We start from the raw sequence: 21,564 nt of genomic DNA, 5'->3' as shown, positions 1-21,564 counted from the left end.
AAACTCATTTATAAAAAAGTACAGCACAAGTGAAAGACAGAAAGTTTTTTTCCCCCAAGATAAAGAACTAGAATGTTTTCTTTCACCACCCTTATTCAAAATACTGAAAGTTCTATTGTGTTTAATGAAACAAAAAAATAAATAAGATTAATGATATACAGAAAGTGAAGGAAGAAATAAAATTTGCCCCAAAATGCAAAAAACGCAATATAAACAAGTTTATTCTAAAATTTTCATGGAAACAAAAAGGAATTTTAGTAGTCATATAATTTTGAAAAACACAAATGAAGTTAGAAGAATAAATTCATTTTGAGAATTATTATATGGCCACAACCATTAAGACTGATATTGGTGGAACACAGATCAATAGAACAGCATAGAGATCCTAGAAATAGATTCATAAAATATGCCCAACTGATCTTTGTTTTGCATTTTAAAAGACTTTTTTTAAAAATAATTGTACACAAATGGGTACTACTATGGTTTCTCTGGTTGTACACGAAATAGAGTCATAGCATTTGTGTAAACATACACGTACATAGGGTAATGATGTTTGTCTCATTCGATTATCTTTCTTTCCCCCTACCCTCTCCCCCAACTTATTTTTTACAAAACTACAAAGGCAATTCAATGGTGAAAGAATTTCTTATTCAAAATATTGCACTGGAGCAATTGGACACCTATAGACAAATAATGAAGCTTGATCTAAACTTCACATCTTATGTACAAATTAGATCAAAATGTTTCATAGACTTAACATAAATGTAAAATAGACTGGAAAACTTTTTGAAAAAAGCAAAAGAAGAAAATCTTTGGAATCTAGAGCTAAGCAAATGACTCTCAGGCTTGACAACAAAGCATAACTCATAAAATGAAAAATAAAGAGTATGTCATCAAAATTAAGAACTACTCTGTGAAAGACCATGTTAAAAGAATAAAATGACAAGTTGTAAAATTGATGAAAATATTTACAAAGATCTAGTACTTAGAATACATACATAACACTCAAAACTGAACAGAAAAAAAAAAGAAAAAAATTCTGGCTAGAAAATGGGAAAAAAATATGAACAGCTATTTCACCAAGGATATACAGATGGCAAATTAGCACAGGCAAAAATGCTCAGTATCCTTAGCCACTAGGGAAATGCAAATTAAAACACAAGAGATTTCAGTATACACCTATCAAAACAGCTAAAACAAAAACAAAATAATGAAAACACCAAAGGCAGCAAGGATGCAGATAAAACTGACCACTCACACGTTGCTGACAGAAAAGTGAAATGGGACAGCCATTCTGGAAATCAGTCTGGCAGTTTTCCAAAAACTAAGCAAATAACTGTCATATGACCCAGCAATTTTACTCCTGGTTTTCTATTCCAGAAAAATGAAAACTATGTTCATGCGAAAATTTATATACAAATGTCTATGGCTTAATTTATAATAACTAAAATTTGGAAACTGCTCAGATAGTAAATGGGAATATCCATGCCATAGAATACTAATCAACAATAGAACGGAATGAACAATTGATAAACACAGCAACCCAATAAATATTCAGAGAATTATTCTGAACAAAAAAGGCAAACTCTAAAAGGCTGCATACTGTACAATTACAAAACAGAGAAAAATCTTTAAACATAAAAATGTTTATTAGGTACATATCATGTTTATCACATACAATTAATAAAAAGATTTAAAAGTAAATATTCAAAAACACAAAGTAAAACAAAGTGTTATGCAAGAATAAAAATGCTAATGATTTGCTAGATATGACATTAACTTCAAAAAAAATTAAGTCCAGTAAAAGCATTAAAATAACCCCCAGTTTTCCCTGAGAAAAGAATAACAATGAATTGAGTTTTTTTTCTCTTTCTACTTCTTAGATTATCCAGATTGTCCTCAATGACCCACAGAACATCTCTAACCACAAATACAGAATGTATTTAAAAAGAAAACATAGTAGAGTCAACTAAATAACGTATCTAAAAATGAAATAATATAAAAGCATAAAGAATCTGTAGCTCTATCTTAATTAATATAAAATGATGTCTAATACATACTAGAAGCAAAAAAGTAGATTTCCATAGGTTCACACTCATTTCCTTAAAAATAAATCTTAAATGTGTTATGTGTGAATGTGATATAAAGATGTGTGAAAATGCATAAATACTAAACTGAGGATGTGAGGTGTGCATCTTTGTTAATGATTATGTAATTAAATTTCATTATGATTATCCGTGAATACATGTATACATTTTAAAAGGGAACAATGTTAACAGTGGGTAACCCAGGTTGTATTATCTGAGAAACATTTATTCCCTTTCTTATGATATTTTGTTTGGGTTTTTCTACCAGGGATTGAATCCAAGGTGCTTAACCACTGACTCACATTCCCAGCCCTTTTTGTATTTTATTTAGAGACAGGTTCTCACTGAGTTGCTTAGGGCATCTCTAAATTGCTGAGTAAGACTTTGAACTCATGATCCTCCTGCCTCAGCCACACTTGGAATTGTAAGTGTGTGCTACTGAACCCAGCTATTTTCTGATTATCTTACAAGGTATGTGTGATGATTAAATTCAGGGGGGGAAAAAAAGATATTTACATCTTCTTATCTCATGAGAATAAAATCCTGGAAATACATATAATTAAAATCCTTTCTCATGGGTTACTTTGAAAGTGTTTGGCTAAACTTTAAAGATACATCAAAATCAAGTGGCACCTACAGAAACAAATATGGAAAGACTCCCTTATTTATAGTACTTTGAAACCACCACTGACAATTACTAAAAAGGAAAAAAAAAAAAAAAAAAAAACGGTTATTCAGTTATCAGTAAAATCATTATTATTGACTGCTACAATTTAATGAGAACTTTCCATACAATGGACATGGCCTTACCAAAGCATATGTCTAATTTCCTTAAGGCAGGATCACATAGTTCTATCACACAAACTCATTTCTACCTGACCCTAATATATGTGCTATATTATCTATTTTTATTAAATATGTGTAATATTAGTATTAAAATGAAATAGTAAAAATACATTAAAACTTATGTTGGCTAATTTGTGCATTTTTAAGAACCATGACTAAAAAAATATAATTTCCTCATTTTTTTTCTTACCACAAACCACATTTTTACCAATCTTTCTGAGGAAGCTACAAAAACAAAATTGCTTAATCATTACCTCCTACACATTTTATATGATTAGACACAATGCCTATGGCCCTTTTGAATATTCTATCAGAAAATTTTGTTTTATATATGAAGATAATTAAAGTCCATCAAAAATTCTGCCTTTTGGCACTACCTTAGAAGCACTTTTAGGGAAATCAATATTTTAGCAAGGAATCATGACAAAAACCAAAAACAGAATATCAAAGCATTTTGCTACTTCTAAATATGCTTCTCAATTTAGCTTCCTTTTACACACTGCAAATTTTTCAGATCCAAATCTTATCCATAAAACTCATTTATAGCAAGTAATTTTTTGCCTTTTTGATCACTAAGCACAAATTGTTATTCAATGGTGAGCAAGAGAGAGACAGAAAACAGAGAAATGTCCCATTATTCTTTGGTCAAGTTTTAGAAAACATGGATAGAATTTTCAAACTGTCTTTCCCTGACATTGTATATTCTCTTGTATATTCTTGTATGTAATATATATTTGTATTAAAGTATATTCTTGTCTTCTGTGGAAGAGCAAGTCATTAGACACCTAATATGTCCCCATCAAAGGGAAACATTTATTCATTAAATATTTGACAGCTCTACAAACATTTCTTGAACACCTACTCTACCTCACTTGCTGTTCTAGATGCTGGCCATAATGAAGTTTCTAAATTCAACAGGGCAACTTTCAAAAACACATACTTGACCTAAAACAGCACAGAGATTTTCCCAAAGCATATTCACTGAAACACCTAGAAGAGGAAAGTTAAAGTGAGGGATGGAAAGCAGGACACAGGGGACAATCATTGCAATAAAGCCCCTTGCTCAGTAAGTTCTGAATTCTACATAGCAAACTACTAAAGAATCACAAAATACATTCCCTTATACATTGATGCAGCAAAGATACCTGAATAACTTTCATTTCTTCCCAAACTCTTCAGCCATGGAACATATTTTTAAAACATATTTAATATCCTTAGAAATTACTCTGCACATCATACCTTGGGAAACACTGGGACTTTTTTCTCTTGCTGAAGGCCATTCATTTTTTAAACCTCTACCTGCCAGAAAACTGCAGTTTATAAGCAGAATTAGTTCTGAGTTTGTATTAACATCTCAATGACATGGTTGCCTGACTTATTTTTCTCTGTAAGTTTCTTCTGCTTCAGAAGTTTGGTCATTGGTCATTTGAATTTCAACAATACTGGCAATATTAAAGCACCTGGTATTTCATTATGGTTGTGAAACTCCTATTTTAAAGGAAGATATAAAGCAATAATCTTGAGATGAAAAGAAACCTTTCTGTGTCCAGTTGAGAGTGTCACAAAATAATCAGACCTAAACTGTAATGTACTTCCACATTTAACTAAGATAAACTAGGTAATTGTTATTTATTTTTTTTAAAGATCAATTCCTGAATCTTACTACAGACTTACTGATTCAGGATCTCCAAAAGGCAGCATTAAACATGCAGAGAAATCATACAGGATAATTCAATCATTTCAGAAGTTAGGGGAGCACTGGAAAGTCTCTCGTATGAAAAATCATAATACCTGCATTGGGAACATCAACTCACTCTAAAAGAGTTATCTTTAATCCTTTTATTGTGTATATTAAAGTTAATTTTGGATCATTTGTTTTATTAAGAAATCAACTTTTTTTCTTCATTCATTTCATTTATAATATGATTGAAATATAAGAAAAATAAAAGTGATTTTCATAAAGGAAGAAATAGTTTCAAAGAGGGAAGAACACTCAAAGGCCAACCAAAATTAAAGCATACTGTATTGAATTAGTGGTTGAGAAATTCTAAGGTTCTTTGCTCTAGGTCTTCTCCAATGAGGGTGGGCATTCCATATTTAAATATAAACAAACAAGAAAAAACCTTTAAGAATACAAGATAAAAGAGAAAGTAGGTAGAAATTAAGTCCAATTTTGAGTCCCACTTGAATAATTTTTCTAGCACAACTTTTTAAGTAGTTACTCAACACAGCCAAAGTCCTTTATACAGATCTCTCTCCAAAAATGCCAATCACAGAGACTTAGCATTTTACTACTATAACAAATGGAAACTTTTATCATTGACACACTTTTTGGGGAGGCGAAGGGGAAGGGGATGGAAAATAGAAACAATGTAACTTAGGAAAAAAACTGATTGATAAAAACTTTGTTGGGTTTAGTAATCACTTTTCTCCAATTTCTTGGTATTGAAAAATGACCTCCCTCCCAGATTCTCAAAGAGACAAAAAGATTATTTTTCTTAACATTATAAAAACACTCACCCAAAAGGAATTAAAATGTACTTAGATGAAAACAAAATGTTAAGGGACAAAGATATATTGCATGTTAAATATGTTAAAATTATAATACTTTTATGTCAGAAGTGAATGTCAATACCCATTTGAAGTGAAAAAGAATTTTTTAAAAAAGTGTCAAATATGACATATTTGAAAATGTTTTATGACACTACTTAGTTTCAGATTAACATGTAAAAAAAAATAGCCTGTAGAAAAATTTGTTCTTTCTAGTTTTAATACTTCCTCTTTTCTGTATCCAATAACAACCTAAACTTCCCTTTGATAAATTTTATCATCTCTGCTCAATCATCTCTAACCCTTATGTATCTACCAAAGCTTCCCTTAAAAAACTTTCTCCCAAACCTTTTCTTTTTCACAAAACAACAGAACATTCAAGCAGTTTTAAATTCACCTTTCTACCATTTGCTAACTCTTAACCTCCTTTTGTTTACTCTCACACCTGTAGAAATTATACATGCTTATCAGATTTCATACTTTGTTTTCTTCTGCTTCCTAACTTTATTGCATTACTTTAATCTCCCCTTATAGAGATTATCTCATCCAATGTGAACCTGACTTTCATTTCTCTCAAGTTCAAAAACACAGCAGCAACAAAAAAGCACACAAGCGTATGTTAATTTCCTCAGTGTTTGTTTCTGATTAAACTATATGATTTCAATAGACAAAGTGACTGTTTAATAGTATGCTCTTTATTATAATATATCATGTTTTATTATGCTATTTAATACGTTTATTAAATTATACGTTTCCTAATTCATTTACAGGGAGCTTTCAATTTACCTGTTTTCCTCTTCCCACTTAAATACCCAGTTTTTTACTCTACTCTCCTTAGAGTTAGAAAAATAATTCATATATTTGGTTACAGGTTCCCATATTTGCAAAAGTAGATTTACTTGAGAAGTCAAGTTATGAAGCTTTTAAAAAAAATGTAGACCATCATACTTGAATTCAGAAACTAAATTAAATTCATAAAAATATTGAATTAATTCAATATAGCTAATAACCTACCATAGTAATAAGTACAAAAATTTGAAAATATTAAACAAAGCATCGAGTGTTTGTCTAGTGTGTGCAAGACTCTGGGTTCCATCTACAGTACTGGGGGATTGGAGGGGAATAAACACAAAAAGCATGAGTACTAGGATTAGTGTAAGCTGGTATTAACCATGTGTAAAATCACTATGCAGCCACTTTCTCATGAAAGTCCTAAATGGTGTCCTAAATTTCTACATTGTAAACAGAAGAGATTCGTTATTTCTAATACTCCTCCCATTTCTAAATATCTGGATTCTTTTAGATGTACAATACAATTTCAGTCCTGAATTCTGTATCTAGTAGTGTAAACATGCATACACACATACACCATGATAATATTTGTGTTAAGTAAAAGCTTCAAGGAAAAAAATTCAAAATAGCAGCGAGGCACGTTCATACATTGATAGTTGAAGAGGAACTGATAGCCCTTCCCAAACATCAGTGTGACATTATCAATTAAGTGTAATGAATGACTTGCACATTTAGATAAATATGTTTGTGAATATGTATTGCAACACTGGATATCCAGTTCATATTTGGCAAGTCCAAACCCAAATTCTTGAATTCTTGATCTCCACTCCCCACTGTATTGTCCCTAATCTTCCACATTCTGCTACTTGGTCCCAGTTGGTCATGCCAAATACAAAGGAGTCAGTTTTCATTCCTCTTTCACAATAAATCCAGTAAAGTCTTATCTCTTTTTCCTCCAAAATATACTGTCAATTATCCTGTGGATCTCTACCACTACAATCCTGGCCCACCTACTTTATCTTTCACCAGAACTATGGAAAAACCTCTCAAGGTGATTTCAAGTGAGATCAATGTGCTTCCCTGTGTAATATTCATTCAGGACTTTACACTGCACTTCAAGAAAAATTTAAATGTCTCCCTGGTATCTATTGGCCTCTCTAAGTTCATCTCATGCCACCTTCTTCCCTCCTGTTATCAGGTCAGCCCAAACTGACAATTCCTAAAACCATCCAAGCTTAGAGCTGCTTTCAAGTGTGGAAAGCATCTTTCAAGCTGGCCCTCCTTATCCAGTTGTTATTATGCCAGCCTTCCCTACCCACCTGTTTTTACCTGTTTGTACACTGTGACTTCATACTGTTTGTCCCCTCTATCCTCTAACTTTAATCTTCAATTAGCTTGTTTATTAATTATTTCTTCCCACTAATACATAAACTTTAGATGGCATGGAACTGTTTTACTGCTGTTTTCTCTGTACCATATACAGTTCATACCAACAATATTTGTTGTATGAATGGCAGAATAACATAGGTCAACCTGAGTTTTTCTACTTCAATACTCTATTAAATCTGATCTGCTACAATAATGAAAAATGTCAACATGATCAACAAAAATTTGGTGAAAACCTGCATAGTACACAATAATGTACTAAACATTTCTGACCTGGCTTCATTAATCTTAGCTTCATCTCCCCACCCCGACCCCCACCACACACCTTAACTTGTTGCCATTTCCTTTCAGGAAATAGAAATTGTTCAGATTGGCTATAATTCCAGGTGTGGGTGGCAAGAGACAGTACTGAGACTGCTGAAGACAGACCAAGTTTTGTACTGGAAGAAGTTTTTATATTTAGTTTAGAAAATCAGAGACTTTGGGCAAAGTTTGTTTACTTTAAGAACATCTGATTAACTGGAAGAGTGAGGCAGCATGGAGATAACCACCCAAAAGCCATAACCACAAAAACATTTTGCTATCATGCAATCAGTATCCTGTGTTCTCATGTGGCAGATCAAGCTTTTGATATCCCCTTACCATTAAGATTTCAAAGGTGTTATACTACAGATTGTGCTACAATGTCTGCCTAGTTCCTGAAACTACCCCCAGTGAAATTATGTCAAATTTGCCTAGTGCAGTCTCATCCACTCTTAGATAATGACTAGAATCTACTGAAGTACTCCATTCACTGATAACACATTCTCCTTATTTTTCTTATTCATTTCAAACTCTACCACATTTTAAAAACACTCCCCATTCATCTATCTGCTTGCATATTCTATTTTTACTTATAAAATGAAGTCTACTCACCTAATAAGTGCACTTTAAAAATCATAGTTATTTGTTATTAAAATTGGGAAATGTGTCTTGGGAGAGATTAACACTTTTAACACTAACACACACAAATATAAATATTTTAACTTTTAAAAATAATACCTATAGTTCAGCAGTGTCAAATTCTCCTCTTGTTCTAAGCCTCGTCTTCATTTACTTAATCCCTGAAGGTCTCTAAATTTGTAACCATCTGATTTTATCCCTTATAATTTTAATGTTTGCTATTAAAAGTCCCAGAAAGGACATAAAAATGTGAACTTGTACTTTCATAAGCACATTCCTCCAGTTCTACCATAATTGTTTTTCCATTAAAAATGATTCTTTGAGGAAAAAAAAAAATCAAAATAATTAAATTTCCTTTCTGTGCCTGTGAAGCATGTATATCATCTAACTAAAGCAATGCTGTAGGCTGCCCAGAAGTTTTGTCTCTAAACTCGAGCCCCAAGTAGAGCTAATTTCAGTTGTTAGGAAAAGTCCTGCTCCTGTTAATGTTACCTCTTTTTGTCTCAAATCAGGAATCAACATGTTCCAGGCACAGAGCTGTAAGCACAGCAAATAATAGCACAAAAGGAAAAACTACAGATCAGGAAACCCCAGTAAGATTACAACACCTGCAGACAAACAGAACACTTCTTTTGAGGATTGCATGTAATATGGGTAATGAGAATCAAAGGATTAAAAACCCAGAGAACTACTGAAATGACAAATAATGTCCAGTCTGTCTGTAATTTCCTACCTTGTACAAATTCACATAATGAAGTAGGCAGTGAGCCCTGGAAAAGACTTAACCCCTTATCCTCTGTAGAAGTGAACTGCAATAGAGTTAATAATCTGGTGTTGTACCACTTGCTGAAATCAAAACAAACAAAAACACAACAGACACTTACCTTCATAAAGGGACCCCAGTTGATAGTATCCACTGAAAAACTGTGGCAAGGAAAACACAAGTGCTCCCAGGCCTATCATAAAGGAAGCAAATGCAAGCCATCTGGGCTTGTGTCCTCTTTCACCAAAGAACGATACAAATAATGACAACAAACAGAAGGCGATATCGTAGCTTGAGGATATTAGGCCAGTCAAGGAACTTTTCATCTCATAGCGCTTCTCAATAGTGGATATGCTAATATTTACGAGGCCATTTACAACAATACCTAAAAAAGAGAAAAGGAAATTTAAGTACATTACTCTCAGTTTACTACATAGTGTATGATTATTAACACAATCTACAAAAAGTTTGGCTTTTTTTGCTGTTTTTAAAAGTGTCAGTTTTAAAGTTCTTAAAGTTACGCAACCCAAACATACTTCCTTGGAAATCAGTTTACCTTTTTTTGGGGGGTGGAGGCGGTGCCAGGTACTGGGGATTGAACTCAGGGGCACTTGACCACTGAGCCACACCCCCAGCCCTAATTTGTTTTTTATTTAGAGAGGGTCTCACTGAGTTGCTTAGTGCCTCCCTTTTGCTGAGGCTGGCTTTGAACAAATGATTCTTCTGCCTCAGCCTCCCAAGTTGCTGGGATTAAAGGCCAGAACAACAGTGTCTAGCCCAGTTTGCCTTTTAAATTGCACATTTGTGAATTTTCAGGTGCCCAACAAAACTGATACTTGCTACATATTAAACTGCAGTTAACTGGCCTTAATTCATTTTTCTTTAAGTGATAAACACAAGTCACTGTTCAAGTCCCATTGAGTCAGTTTCCCAGAGTTTTCAAGTGTAGTACTGTACGTCTAAAGACCTCTCTGAGAAGAGTGCAGAAAGAACAAGTGACCCCACAAGCCTTAAAGTAATGCTCAATTGCTTCCTGAGCCCTAATATACTTATCACAAGAGCTCACCTTGACTTAGTTTTAAGAAGGGGAAATTGAGTTCTCAAATACCTTTTAATTTTTTTTCCAAAACTTCTATAGATCTTAAAGCTATCATTTAAAAGATTATAGAGCAAAAAATAAACATCAGTTGAGTTTTATTTCGACCATTAGCATTCTAAATCACATGCACAGGAAAAGAAAAGAAAAAAAAAAATACTCCCTCTACTTATTTGTAATTATAATGAAGGAAGATAAACAAAGAAAGGTTGGAAAACCCAATTTTGACTGATTTAAAAGTGTCCTGTTCAGATATTGATGAAATTTACAAGAGTTTAAACATTACCATAAATTGAAGATAAAAAGCACCTGATCAAATTTTAACTAGTTATGTATCTTACTTAAGAAGTATCAAGAGTTGTTATCATTATTAATTAGTACAATGAGTATAAGCATGGCATGATCTCTAACAGTTCTTTAGATGTTGGCTTATCAAGATTGTAATTTAAAATTATTTCAAGAAAATTGATATTGCAGCTTTCAAAAGTGTTAATATGTTTTTTTACTTTTATGCCAGTTTAATAAGACTATAACAATTTCTGGGATTTCAAGACAAAATATCTGAAGTACCTAGGAAGGACACTTCTATAAGGAAATAAGTCATCTGATAATTTGAAAATTTCCCCACCTAAAAATCAACTTCCCACCACACGTCTCATACTGATTAAAAATCAGTCACTAGAAATAATTAGGGTACAACTTCTCCTTAAAAATAAGTAGGAAACTCCTCTGGAAGGGCTACACTTTAATCCTATGAACCCCTAAGTGAACACTATGCTATACAAATTCCAAGAACACTGCTTTTAAAAACACTTCCATGAAATACCACACACCTCTCTATTGTAAATGCATGGAGATAGGAAGCATATTAGAAAGTTAAGTGGTGAGAAAATTCCTGTTTGTGTTTGAGTAATTCAGAGCTAAATAATTTTTTTGTTTTCCTTCCCAATGAAACATCTATTAATATATAATGGAAACGGTCTTCCCAAGGATCATGGCAATAATGTTTTCAGTCACTGAGACTTAAACTGAAACGAATTTATTTATTGGGTCATATTCATCCCAGATTATGCTTGTTAAATTGGTGATCTCTCAATATATGAAGTTTCAGGCTAAAACGGATATTTTTTCTAAGAGCACTAGTTACATTTTATATTAATTTTAAACATGATTTCATATTAAGTATAAATGATATATTCTAGAATTATTTGGAATTTTCATAATAAATTTTAAGAAAAAATACAAAGTAAAGTTCGAGTTTTTGAACTTTGCGTTCCTTTGACACTGAGACATTTCGCAATCACTGATTCTGGACAACTAAGATGGGTCAATAATGGAAGGAGACCTTAGGGGAGGACAAGAAACTAAGCTTCAACGTCCTTCACTATACTCCACTTAAAACACCCACCCCTCCTCAGGTGTCTTACTGTAACTTCCCACTTAGTTCATTCCTTGCATTCTAAGCTACACCCACCCTATTACCTTCTCTATGTTTTCTTTGAAGAGAGTCTTTCACTCTCCACCATCTCTCTTCTAAACTCGCCGAGATTGCATACTCCTGAGGACATAAATCTGGACTTAATCTGCAATTCCCAAGAGAACCAAAAAGAAATTCCTAGAACAAAACAGATCCTGGATAACTCCTGTGCCTGAATAGCTAGGAAAGGTTCACCCTTTGACAAGGCCTGAAGCCTTTGCTAATTTACTCACCGTAGTGCACTTGTGTCCACAGTCGTGATATAAATATACTCCAAAAATGCGAATGTTTATATCTAATCTATACTACAGATTTTAAATTCATGTTTCCTTTGCGAAGCATCCTATTTTCATTTACAAATTTATTAACCCAACTAGAGAAATAATATAGAAGAATCCCTTTGCTAAAGGACTCTGAAAAAGTAGACTTTTATAATGTAGAATGGATTACCCCCGGGGCATACTGTCCCCAAAGGTTCTCCTAAATCTTCCCTGGAAGAATCCAATCGGCTAAACCAAGGAAGAGCACAAAATAGTAAAAACTTGTATAGCAAGTTTTAAATGTTGCAATAAAGGAGAAGCTAAAATGTGGAAGGCTGAACCTGGTAGGCTGTCGTCAGTGGCGGCTCCAACAATTCCAAGCCCACAGCGCCTCGCACCGCGCGTCAGCTGCACGGGATCCCTGCACCTGTCCTCTCCTCCCTGCAACTTCGCCGCCCCCATTCCCTTGCTCTTGGCTGGGCCGACACCCCCTCGAGCTGACGCTGAACTTTACCTTGTGTGAGAGCCAACAGGCAGTAGTGAATCAGAAAGCCTTGTGGCGTGTTGCAGCGCTGGAGACACCGGGGATGCAAGTTGCTCCACCCGCAAGGCCCCTCCTCAAACTCTGACCACGATTGTGGTTCGGGTGGCTCTTGGGAAGCCGGGGGAGTTGATGCAGGCAGAGGAGGCTCCCATGACTTGTGGGACTCAGGAGACTCCTGTGGCTGCGAATCGTCCCTCTGGGTGTCGGAGGGCAAAGCAGAGACTTCCACTTGGGCGGGCGATGCAGACAAGCGGCGCGGGGTATCTGGGCTGGAGGGGATGAAAGCTGGGTTCTCAATGCCTTTGGCGCCCTTCATGGTTAAGGACTGTTCTCCCGACTTCAGTACCTCAGCGCAGCAAAAAGCTAGATTCCACTCTGGCTCCTCCCCTGGACAGGTGACAGCGCCCCCGTGCGGGAAAGCGTCTCACCTCCCGGCCCTCCCACCTTTAGCCTTCTTGCAACCACCGTCATCCAAACCCGCCCCCAGGAGCTCACCGCTGCCTGGAGCGTGGAGTGAAGTCACCCGCCTGCAGGATAAATGAGTGGCGCCGGGCTGCGCCATGCTTGTCACCTCTGGTGTCAAGATAGGGTCATAGAAATGAGCAGCGTAGGCGTGCGAGCCCGCCCGCCCCAGGTGAGAAGGCGAGAGCCGCTCTACCCTACGTCCCAGGCCCTCCAGAGTCCTTTCTTGGAGCCCAGGGACTGGGAACAAATAGAGTTTGTGGGAGTCTGTGCCCGAAAACTCCCGCTGGGTGCTGATATGAAAGCTGTAAACAGTTGCATCAGGAGGTCGTTCAAGAAAATATCTTGCGGTTTTCTTCCTTTGCTGCTTACCAGAGCAAGAATCCTGGAATCCCACAATCAAACGTTTAGCCACACATATAATTTACGATTCCATGAACATTGTGATAAAATTTTTACCTGTCATCCTCCTCAGAAACTGAAAGTGTACTAGTTCCCCATAACAACCACCTTCAACAGCAAAACATAACCACTTTTTAGGTTTTACTTCCCCCAAACTGAAGGAATAGAAATTAAGAAACTGAAAACTTACACATGACTTTCTCTGGACTGTATGTTCATGTCTAAGATCAAGTCCTGATAATCATGTAAATAATTATCATGTACCAAATAATCCCATATGTAATTTTTACCCTTAAAATTATTAAGAGAAACTTGAAGAGCTTAACACCATGTGTAACTGTAGTTGCAATTCATTCATTCTTTCATTTACCATTGAAAAATAAAAATTGAAAAAAAAAAAAAAAAAACATTTCCTGGGTTTTAGACACTATTATAGTTTAAAGGGTACACCAGCAAACAAAAACTGACATATATATTCAGAACCTTATGTGCTTAACATTGCAATAGGAAACAGACAATAAGTACTAATACATAGTGGAAGATACATAACATGATAATTTGTAAAATATTTGTATCAATTACTTATATGGTAGTTTTGGGGTTGAGGAATTGAGTTATAAAATATATATCTTACATTGAAAAGACATACATTCTGTTCCCTGTTTCCTCACATTTGAAAAAAAATAGTCTAGAATATGGAGAAGGAGTAGAAATAGAAACTAACATTTAAAATGTCTGCTATATGCCTCATTATTGATCCTTACATGAGCATAACTTATTACCTACATTTTATACACTGAAGAAACCATATCCCAGGGAGGATCTGTAACTCTCACAGGTAATAGGTGTCCTGCTGCTGGGTAAGGATTTGTTTTTAGTTCTCTCAGCCTGGACTTGGCATTTTGTCTTTTAATAACCACAGTCAGATTATTACATAGTCACTGACATATCATAATTCATATTTTGTCCATATTCATAAGGTTTAAGGAACTTATGCTGCCCTGAATACTTCAATTTTGGAGATATCCAAATTAAATATGGCATGTAATCCTCTTAGTCTCCCCCCTTCATCTTTTTCTTTTCCTTCCTTCCTTCCTTCCTTCCTTTCTTTCTTTCTTTCTTTCTTTCTTTCTTTCTTTCTTTCTTTCTTTCTTTCTTTCTTTTTTAATGGTAATGGGGCTTGAATCCAGGGCATTCTACCCTGAGCTACACCCCCAATCCACTTTTATTTTTACTTTGAGACAGGATCTTGCTAAGTTGCCCAGGCTGACCATGAACTTGTGACCCTTCTACCTTGTTTCCCAAGTATCTGGGACTACTGGTGTTCACCACTGTGCCTGACTTAGTCTTTCTTTTAACAGAAAAGTACTCAAAGCTGGTATCTGTAAGTAGAGATCACCATTTTAGCTATAGAGTACAAGTAATTACCCCATAGTTTTCTTTAAAGAGATGTAGACCTGCAAAGATTAAGGCTATTCTGTAGCTTTTAATTAAAAATCCAAACTATCCAATCAAAATCAGAGTATTATAATCATCATACCCTTAACTTCACACTACCAAGAAATAAATTTTACAGTGCTAACAGTGTAGGATTTTGTTGAAAGATTAGCAACGGTGCTATTGCTTCATCCTAAATATCTCTTGCTCTTACTGAAAGTATTACCAACACCACTTTCCTATTACATTACATTCTTTATGCTGCAATGATGGAAGTAAGGGGAACTCAGGTTTGCAACAAAGATTTTAAAAAACTTGACAGGTTTTACGTCTGATAATTCTGTGGAAGATTGTCACGTTCTAAATTAATCAGTTGATTAATCTATGGTAAATATGTCCCTAATGAGAATTGTCAAAATATACTATGTTATATTTCAGAAAATAATTGACATATTGCCATATTTTTAAAGTGGATTTCATTTGTTATATTTTAAGGGGTAGAGATTGGCGTGAGAAGACAGTGTCTAAATTTTATAGTAAGCTAAAACGTGGTACACAAGCATGGATATATCTGCTATTCTCTGGGTTGTGGCACTAGATCTTCCCTATCAGGAATTGTGAACTAAGGTAAAGTGGTTTAATGAGAGAAGGCATTGAGATTGGTTCACTAACTCCCCTTTCTCTGATTCCATGATTAAGAGCACCTTATGATTACACTTTGGTCTTTGAGGTTGATTGTCTACTGGCTATGTACTGATATGCCTACCTGGAGTACAGTAATTTCCCCTTCTGTGTACTCTATTAATTCTCTTCCAGTTGCAGACCAAATCTGACATTTTTAGCATTATAATACCAAAAATTTCATAGAATAGTTAGAGGGATCTTGAGAGGACCTCAATACAAATATGATCAAACACTGATATTGATGAAGACTTAAAAATCACAGAATTAATATTTTACTAATACTAGAAGATCATATATTAACTAATCAAAAGCAATAAATCCATCTAAATGATTGTAGTATTCTTTATTTTTCCCATTTAAATGTTTCACAGAATATATGATTAAAATAATAAAAAACTTAAGGCTGAACTACATATTTTTAATGATGTTTTGAGCTACAATTGCACATAAAGATATATTTCTATTGAAATGAAATGTAGCTATACTTTCCTTTTCATACTAATCAAAAATTATTGACATAGGCATAAACATGACTGATCATAATTTTTTAAAAGAACATGTGTAAACAGTTAATATAATAATCTCTTAAGAAAGCTAAACTTGTAGGTACAAATATCTCCTACCAATGTAAACATTAATATACAATATCATTTAAACTTTTCATTGATATATTATTACAGTTTACTCAAAACACCACTGAGCTCCTTAAAAGTATAATTATGATATAAACATTATATTATAGCAAAAAAAAATAGTGGATTTATACATATTAAGAGGTGTTTTTTTTTTTTTTTTTGAGGGGGGGTGGTGTTTTGTTTTTTACATACCAGATATATAACCCAGGGGCACTTAACCACTGAGCCACATCCTTAGCCCTTTTTAATATTTTATTGAGAGACAGGGTCTTGCTGAGTTGCTCAGGGGGCCTAGCTAAGTTATTGAGGCTGGCTTTGAGCTCGTGATCTTCCTGCCTCAGCCTCCCAAACCGCTGGAATTACAGATGTGCATCACAGCTTCAAAAGGTGTTTTTGACTAGAAGAAATTATCTTATTGTAAATTAGTAATGAGGACATTATATTTAAAATGTGTTTCTTTGCTACTCAACATCTGATTTTGATGTCTAGTAGAGCCTTCAATATGCTAGAATTCTATGGAAGATATATGATCAAAACATCATAATCATAACAAAATGCCATCTTTATAGATTATAAAAATAGTCAAACTTCAGCTTTTGATAGTTCTGTATTTCATAACAAAACACCATCTTTATTGATTAGAAAAATAGCCAAACTTCAGCTCTTGATAGTTCTGTAATACAGTTTATCCATTATTTTTCTCTTAGCAAAGGGAACTAGTACAATGATAAAAGTTATTAAAATTTAGATTGGTAGAACTACAAGGAACATCAAGATACCATTTGTTCTGGCAGCCTACCGCCAGGAATTTTAATGTCAAATACACCCATAAGCTCAATGCACTGAAAACAAGAAAGAGATCAATTACAAGTAAAGAGAAAGAGGTGAGTAAGGGATTTTAATATATTCTTTCATATTAATTTTAACAGTGGTCCACTTTATGCTCTGAATATAACACTCACTGCTCTGCCACTGAAACTTATTTTTAAAATGGACATGTTTCTTTCTATTCCTCTCTCCCTGCTCCTCCATAAACTCTCCCCCTTCCTAATCTATGGGAAACAGGATTACCTTTCTTCCCCATCCTGGGCAGAGTTCTGTCCCTGAGTACACACCCACCACAGGAACAAAGTAATCCAGACTTTGGGGATGGTACCGAAAGATCTCAGAAATGACCATCTACCAAATTAGCAGGTGAGTTACAACTCCAACAGAGACTACGTGGAATGTAGCCTTTGAGTTGCTTCTTTAAAAGTTTCCTATTCCTGCTGATGGGTAAAATCACAGTCTCTGGGACAGGAGGCCCCTTCATTTCTCCTTTGATAGCAAAGCAATACACTTTCTTTTCCCTTTTTTTCAAAACCGTGTCCTTATTTTTGGATTGGCATCTAGGACAAGGTCGGAACTTTTGGCAGCAAATTAGGTACCCCAGATGGGACCCAAGAGCAGTCCCCACTCCAACTTTCTGGAGCAGGCCTGTCTTTCCTAGGAACTGCACTTCCACACTAAGGATCCATGGTGCTGCTGAACTAGATGAGAGCCAACTACAGGAGAGTTAGGACATGGGTGAGTTTGCCCCAGATGGAACCAGAGGAGCTATTCTAGTAAAGGGAGGGACTGAGGGACCATCCCAGTGGCTTCCTAAACTTTTGCTTCAGGGAACTCCCATCTTCTCTCCCTAAACAGCACAGATTGCTTTATCATGGTGTTGCCGAAAGCTTGGCCGATGAAAGGAGGACACAGTTTTGAGGAAAAGGAAAAAGGTTTATTGCTTTGCTAGCAAAGGAGAACACAGGTGACTCCTGTCCCAAAGGCTGTTATTCTTCCCGTTAGCAGGAATAGGGGGCTTTTACAGAGGTGATTCAGAGAGTATGCTTAGAGAGATCAGGAAGGAGAAGATCAGGGAGGAGAAGGTCAGGGAGGAGGTCAGGGAGGAGAAGATCAGGGAGGAGAAGATCAGGGAGGAGAAGGTCAGGGAGGAGAAGGTCAGGGAGGAGAAAATCAGGGAGGAGAAGATCAGGGAGGAGAAGATCAGGGAGGAGAAGGTCAGGGAGGAGAAGGTCAGGGAGGAGAAGGTCAGGGAGGAGAAGATCAGGGAGAGAAGATCAGGGAGGAGAAGGTCAGGGAGGAGAAGATCAGGGAGGAGAAGGTCAGGGAGGAGAAAATCAGGGAGGAGAAGGTCAGGGAGGAGAAAATCAGGGAGGAGAAGATCAGGGAGGAGAAAATCAGGGAGGAGAAGGTCAGGGAGGAGAAGGTCAGGGAGGAGAAGGTCAGGGAGGAGAAGATCAGGGAGAGAAGATCAGGGAGGAGAAGGTCAGGGAGGAGAAGGTCAGGGAGGAGGTCAGGGAGGAGAAGATCAGGGAGGAGAAGATCAGGGAGGAGAAGGTCAGGGAGGAGAAGGTCAGGGAGGAGAAGGTCAGGGAGGAGAAGGTCAGGAAAAAGGTTGGGAAAAAGAAAAATCTTGTCAGTTTTCAAAGCCACAAGGGATATAGTCAAAGCATCAAGCAAATCCCTGTTCCATCAGTCCACTTGGAGAAAAAGGCAACTAAACCCAGTAAAGACAACTTTGGCCATTTGATAAGTCCCCAGTGTGCACGCAGACACTCTTGATTTCACAACTTGGTTCCTTTTTGTGGGAACATCTGGACCCTCTTTCTGGAGACATCTGTGGTGCCAGTGGTGTAGGAGTCACAGTTAAGTGGAACTCAAGAACCTAGGGATAAACCTTTTGAATCCAGTGCTGGCACTCCCGGCATTGTTTCTCAGCCTGGCTCCTGGCAGTCACAGATCATCTCATGGTGAGCCAAGGACACCAGTCCTAAACTGGGAAAAAAAAAAAAAAAAAAAAAAATCCCAGAAAAGCTGGGTCTGCAGAAAAATGGCCAAAGGGAACCTGGCCTTTGCCCTGACTTTCAACCCCTTTTGCCCCTGGGGAAGGAGGTGGAAGCTTCTGGCACAAAGAATGTGGTAGTAGGTTTCAGCACTGTCAGGTGATGTGCTGGGGATAGGAATAGTCTCCCCTTTTAAAATCTGACAGGACCCCCCATTTGCCCAGGGGATATTCATCACTGGGGCACAACAATTCTTGCTATAACCATATCCCATCAAACTAAATGCCTGGGGAGACTGGCAGAGTAAATAACTGCACCTAGAAAAAAAAAAAAAAAAGAAAGAAACTAAGGCCAACCTGTGTTTTGTAGGCAACTTTAGCAAAGTGATCTTCAAGGAGGCCTAAAGAAGAGGATGGAAAGGGCCTCCTCCTCCACTGCATATCAATATGCCTAGTATAAGAAAAAGGCCCAAACAGAGCCTCTGGGTACAATGGACAATGGGGAACTCAAAGTTGATGGTATTGTGATAATGATAGGCTCGAAAATATCCTGTGCTCCAACCCTGAATGCAATATGACAGAAAAATATTAAGGCACAATTTTGATTTTTGTTTTTGTTTTTGTTTTTTGTATATGCTGGATTATCCAGCCCTCTCCTGGGATAAAATATGTTGTGTAAATTAAATGTACAGATAACATTCATCAGGTCTGTTTCAGAATATGAATTTAAGAAAGGATCTGAAACTAGAAAAGATAAAAGAAAGTAATAGATATGGAAATATATTTTATTTTAATTTGTTTTAGTTGTCCATGAACCTTTATTTTCTTTATTTATATGCAGTGCTGAGAATTGAACCCAGTGCCTCATGAATGCTAGGTGAGCACTCTACTATTGAGACATAACTCCAGATCTGGAAATATATTTTAGCATGGAAAATTAGAAGGTAAAATAATGTTTCTGGATGAGAAATTATTTTGTCCGGTAAAGTAGTATTCTTGTACTAAAGCCCGAGATGAAAGAAGACAAAACTAAGGATGTAAAGTCATGAATGTTTAAGCATGTTGCAGAAGGTCTGTGGAAGGTAAATCTCAAAAAGTTTGTGTTTGTGAGTAAATTGGTCATAATTAGCACAGTTAAAGTTATTTGAACTTTAATGTACTGATATGAAGCAAAGACTGAAACATCAATCTGCTCTTATCTGTTAGGATAATTTTCTTATATTTGTTAGGTTTTATTACTTGGGGAAACTAAGTCTTAAAGGAATTAGGGTTTGCACCTGTTTTAAAGTCATAAGTTATTACTTTGTTTAAACGAACAACTGTTATTAGGTGATGACAATATATTTGACACTGTACACATATGTGACTAGGTATATGTATGCATCTGAAAACTCTCTCTAAGCTTTGTTTAAGTGTTCTATAAAAGTTTACAAAATGAAAGTTTATGTAAGTTTACTGGCAAGATAACCAATGAGTGCTCTCTTTTATACATTGTATCTGACATAGAAGGACCACACTGTCATTTGAAGACCCATATCTGTTTGCTTTGACTAAGTCAACCTCTGATGATTAACACTGTTTGCTAAAGGTGTAAGGAATTTAAGCCTATCCTTTGATTTTTGTTAACCCCATGCAGATCTGTGATTATTGTTACCATCTACTCTGGATTCTAAATTGTACTTTTAAAGTTAAACTTAAATATAAAGCTTCAGAGAGCACTTTGCCAAATTGGTGTTCTCCAAACTAAAATTAGGTGTAGCAGAAGTCTCAGGTTTGTATGGAAAATAACAAATTTGGTTAATATTTATTTGTGTATTTGATGTTTTATAGCTGGATAAAGTAACCTGTTGTCAATAAGTTATATAGACAATTTTGTGTTATTCTTCACATTGAAACTGGAATTTACATGTATTTTTAGAAGTATTAAGGAGACCCTGATCTGTTTAAAGGTAATATTGTAAAACATGGGAGCATTCTGCCACTTTTTTCCACAAAAAGAAAGTTAAAAGTCTCTAGCCTTTCTTTGATTCATGTTTCAGATGTGATGTTGTATTGTGTTATTTGTGAAGAGCCCTGCCTTACCTGAGACAAGGCTCTGCCTTCCACCTTACTATATGTTAGAATGACTCTAATATATAGTCTAGCCCTCAGCTCATTTAAAGTTGTGTTAAAAAGATCGATTTTGTTGTAAAGATTACTGTGATCTCAGACAACTACTATAATATATGACTAAGTAAAGTTTCAAGATTATAGAAGTCATTTTTCTTGGTTCATAGCTATTACACAAACCAAATATGTTTTTTTCTCTGTTTAATTTCATTTTGTATTTTCTATAATGTACAAAGCTGCTCCCCCGTCCTTTCTGGTGCAG

At 35.7% G+C, this 21,564-nt stretch overlaps 1 protein-coding gene across 1 annotated transcript in view; it reads right to left on the bottom strand.

The window, feature by feature from the left end:
* Positions 1 to 13,157, bottom strand: part of SLCO4C1 (solute carrier organic anion transporter family member 4C1) — a 70,781-nt gene extending 57,624 nt beyond the window's left edge. The window contains exons 1-2 of the mRNA XM_079145883.1: positions 12,714 to 13,157; positions 9,488 to 9,751 (exon numbers count right to left, since the gene is read on the bottom strand). Of these exons, the coding sequence (XP_079002009.1) occupies positions 9,488 to 9,751; positions 12,714 to 13,059 (610 nt within the window). The 5' untranslated portion in view covers positions 13,060 to 13,157. The remainder of the gene's footprint in view (positions 1 to 9,487; positions 9,752 to 12,713) is intronic.
* Between the last annotated feature and the right edge of the window lie 8,407 nt (positions 13,158 to 21,564).

Source organism: Sciurus vulgaris (genome assembly GCF_902686455.1).
Source record: "Sciurus vulgaris genome assembly, chromosome: 6".
Lineage (NCBI taxonomy): Eukaryota > Metazoa > Chordata > Mammalia > Rodentia > Sciuridae > Sciurus > Sciurus vulgaris.
The sequence above is the reverse complement of the archived record's forward strand: the minus strand, read 5'-3'. Positions and strand labels throughout refer to the sequence as shown.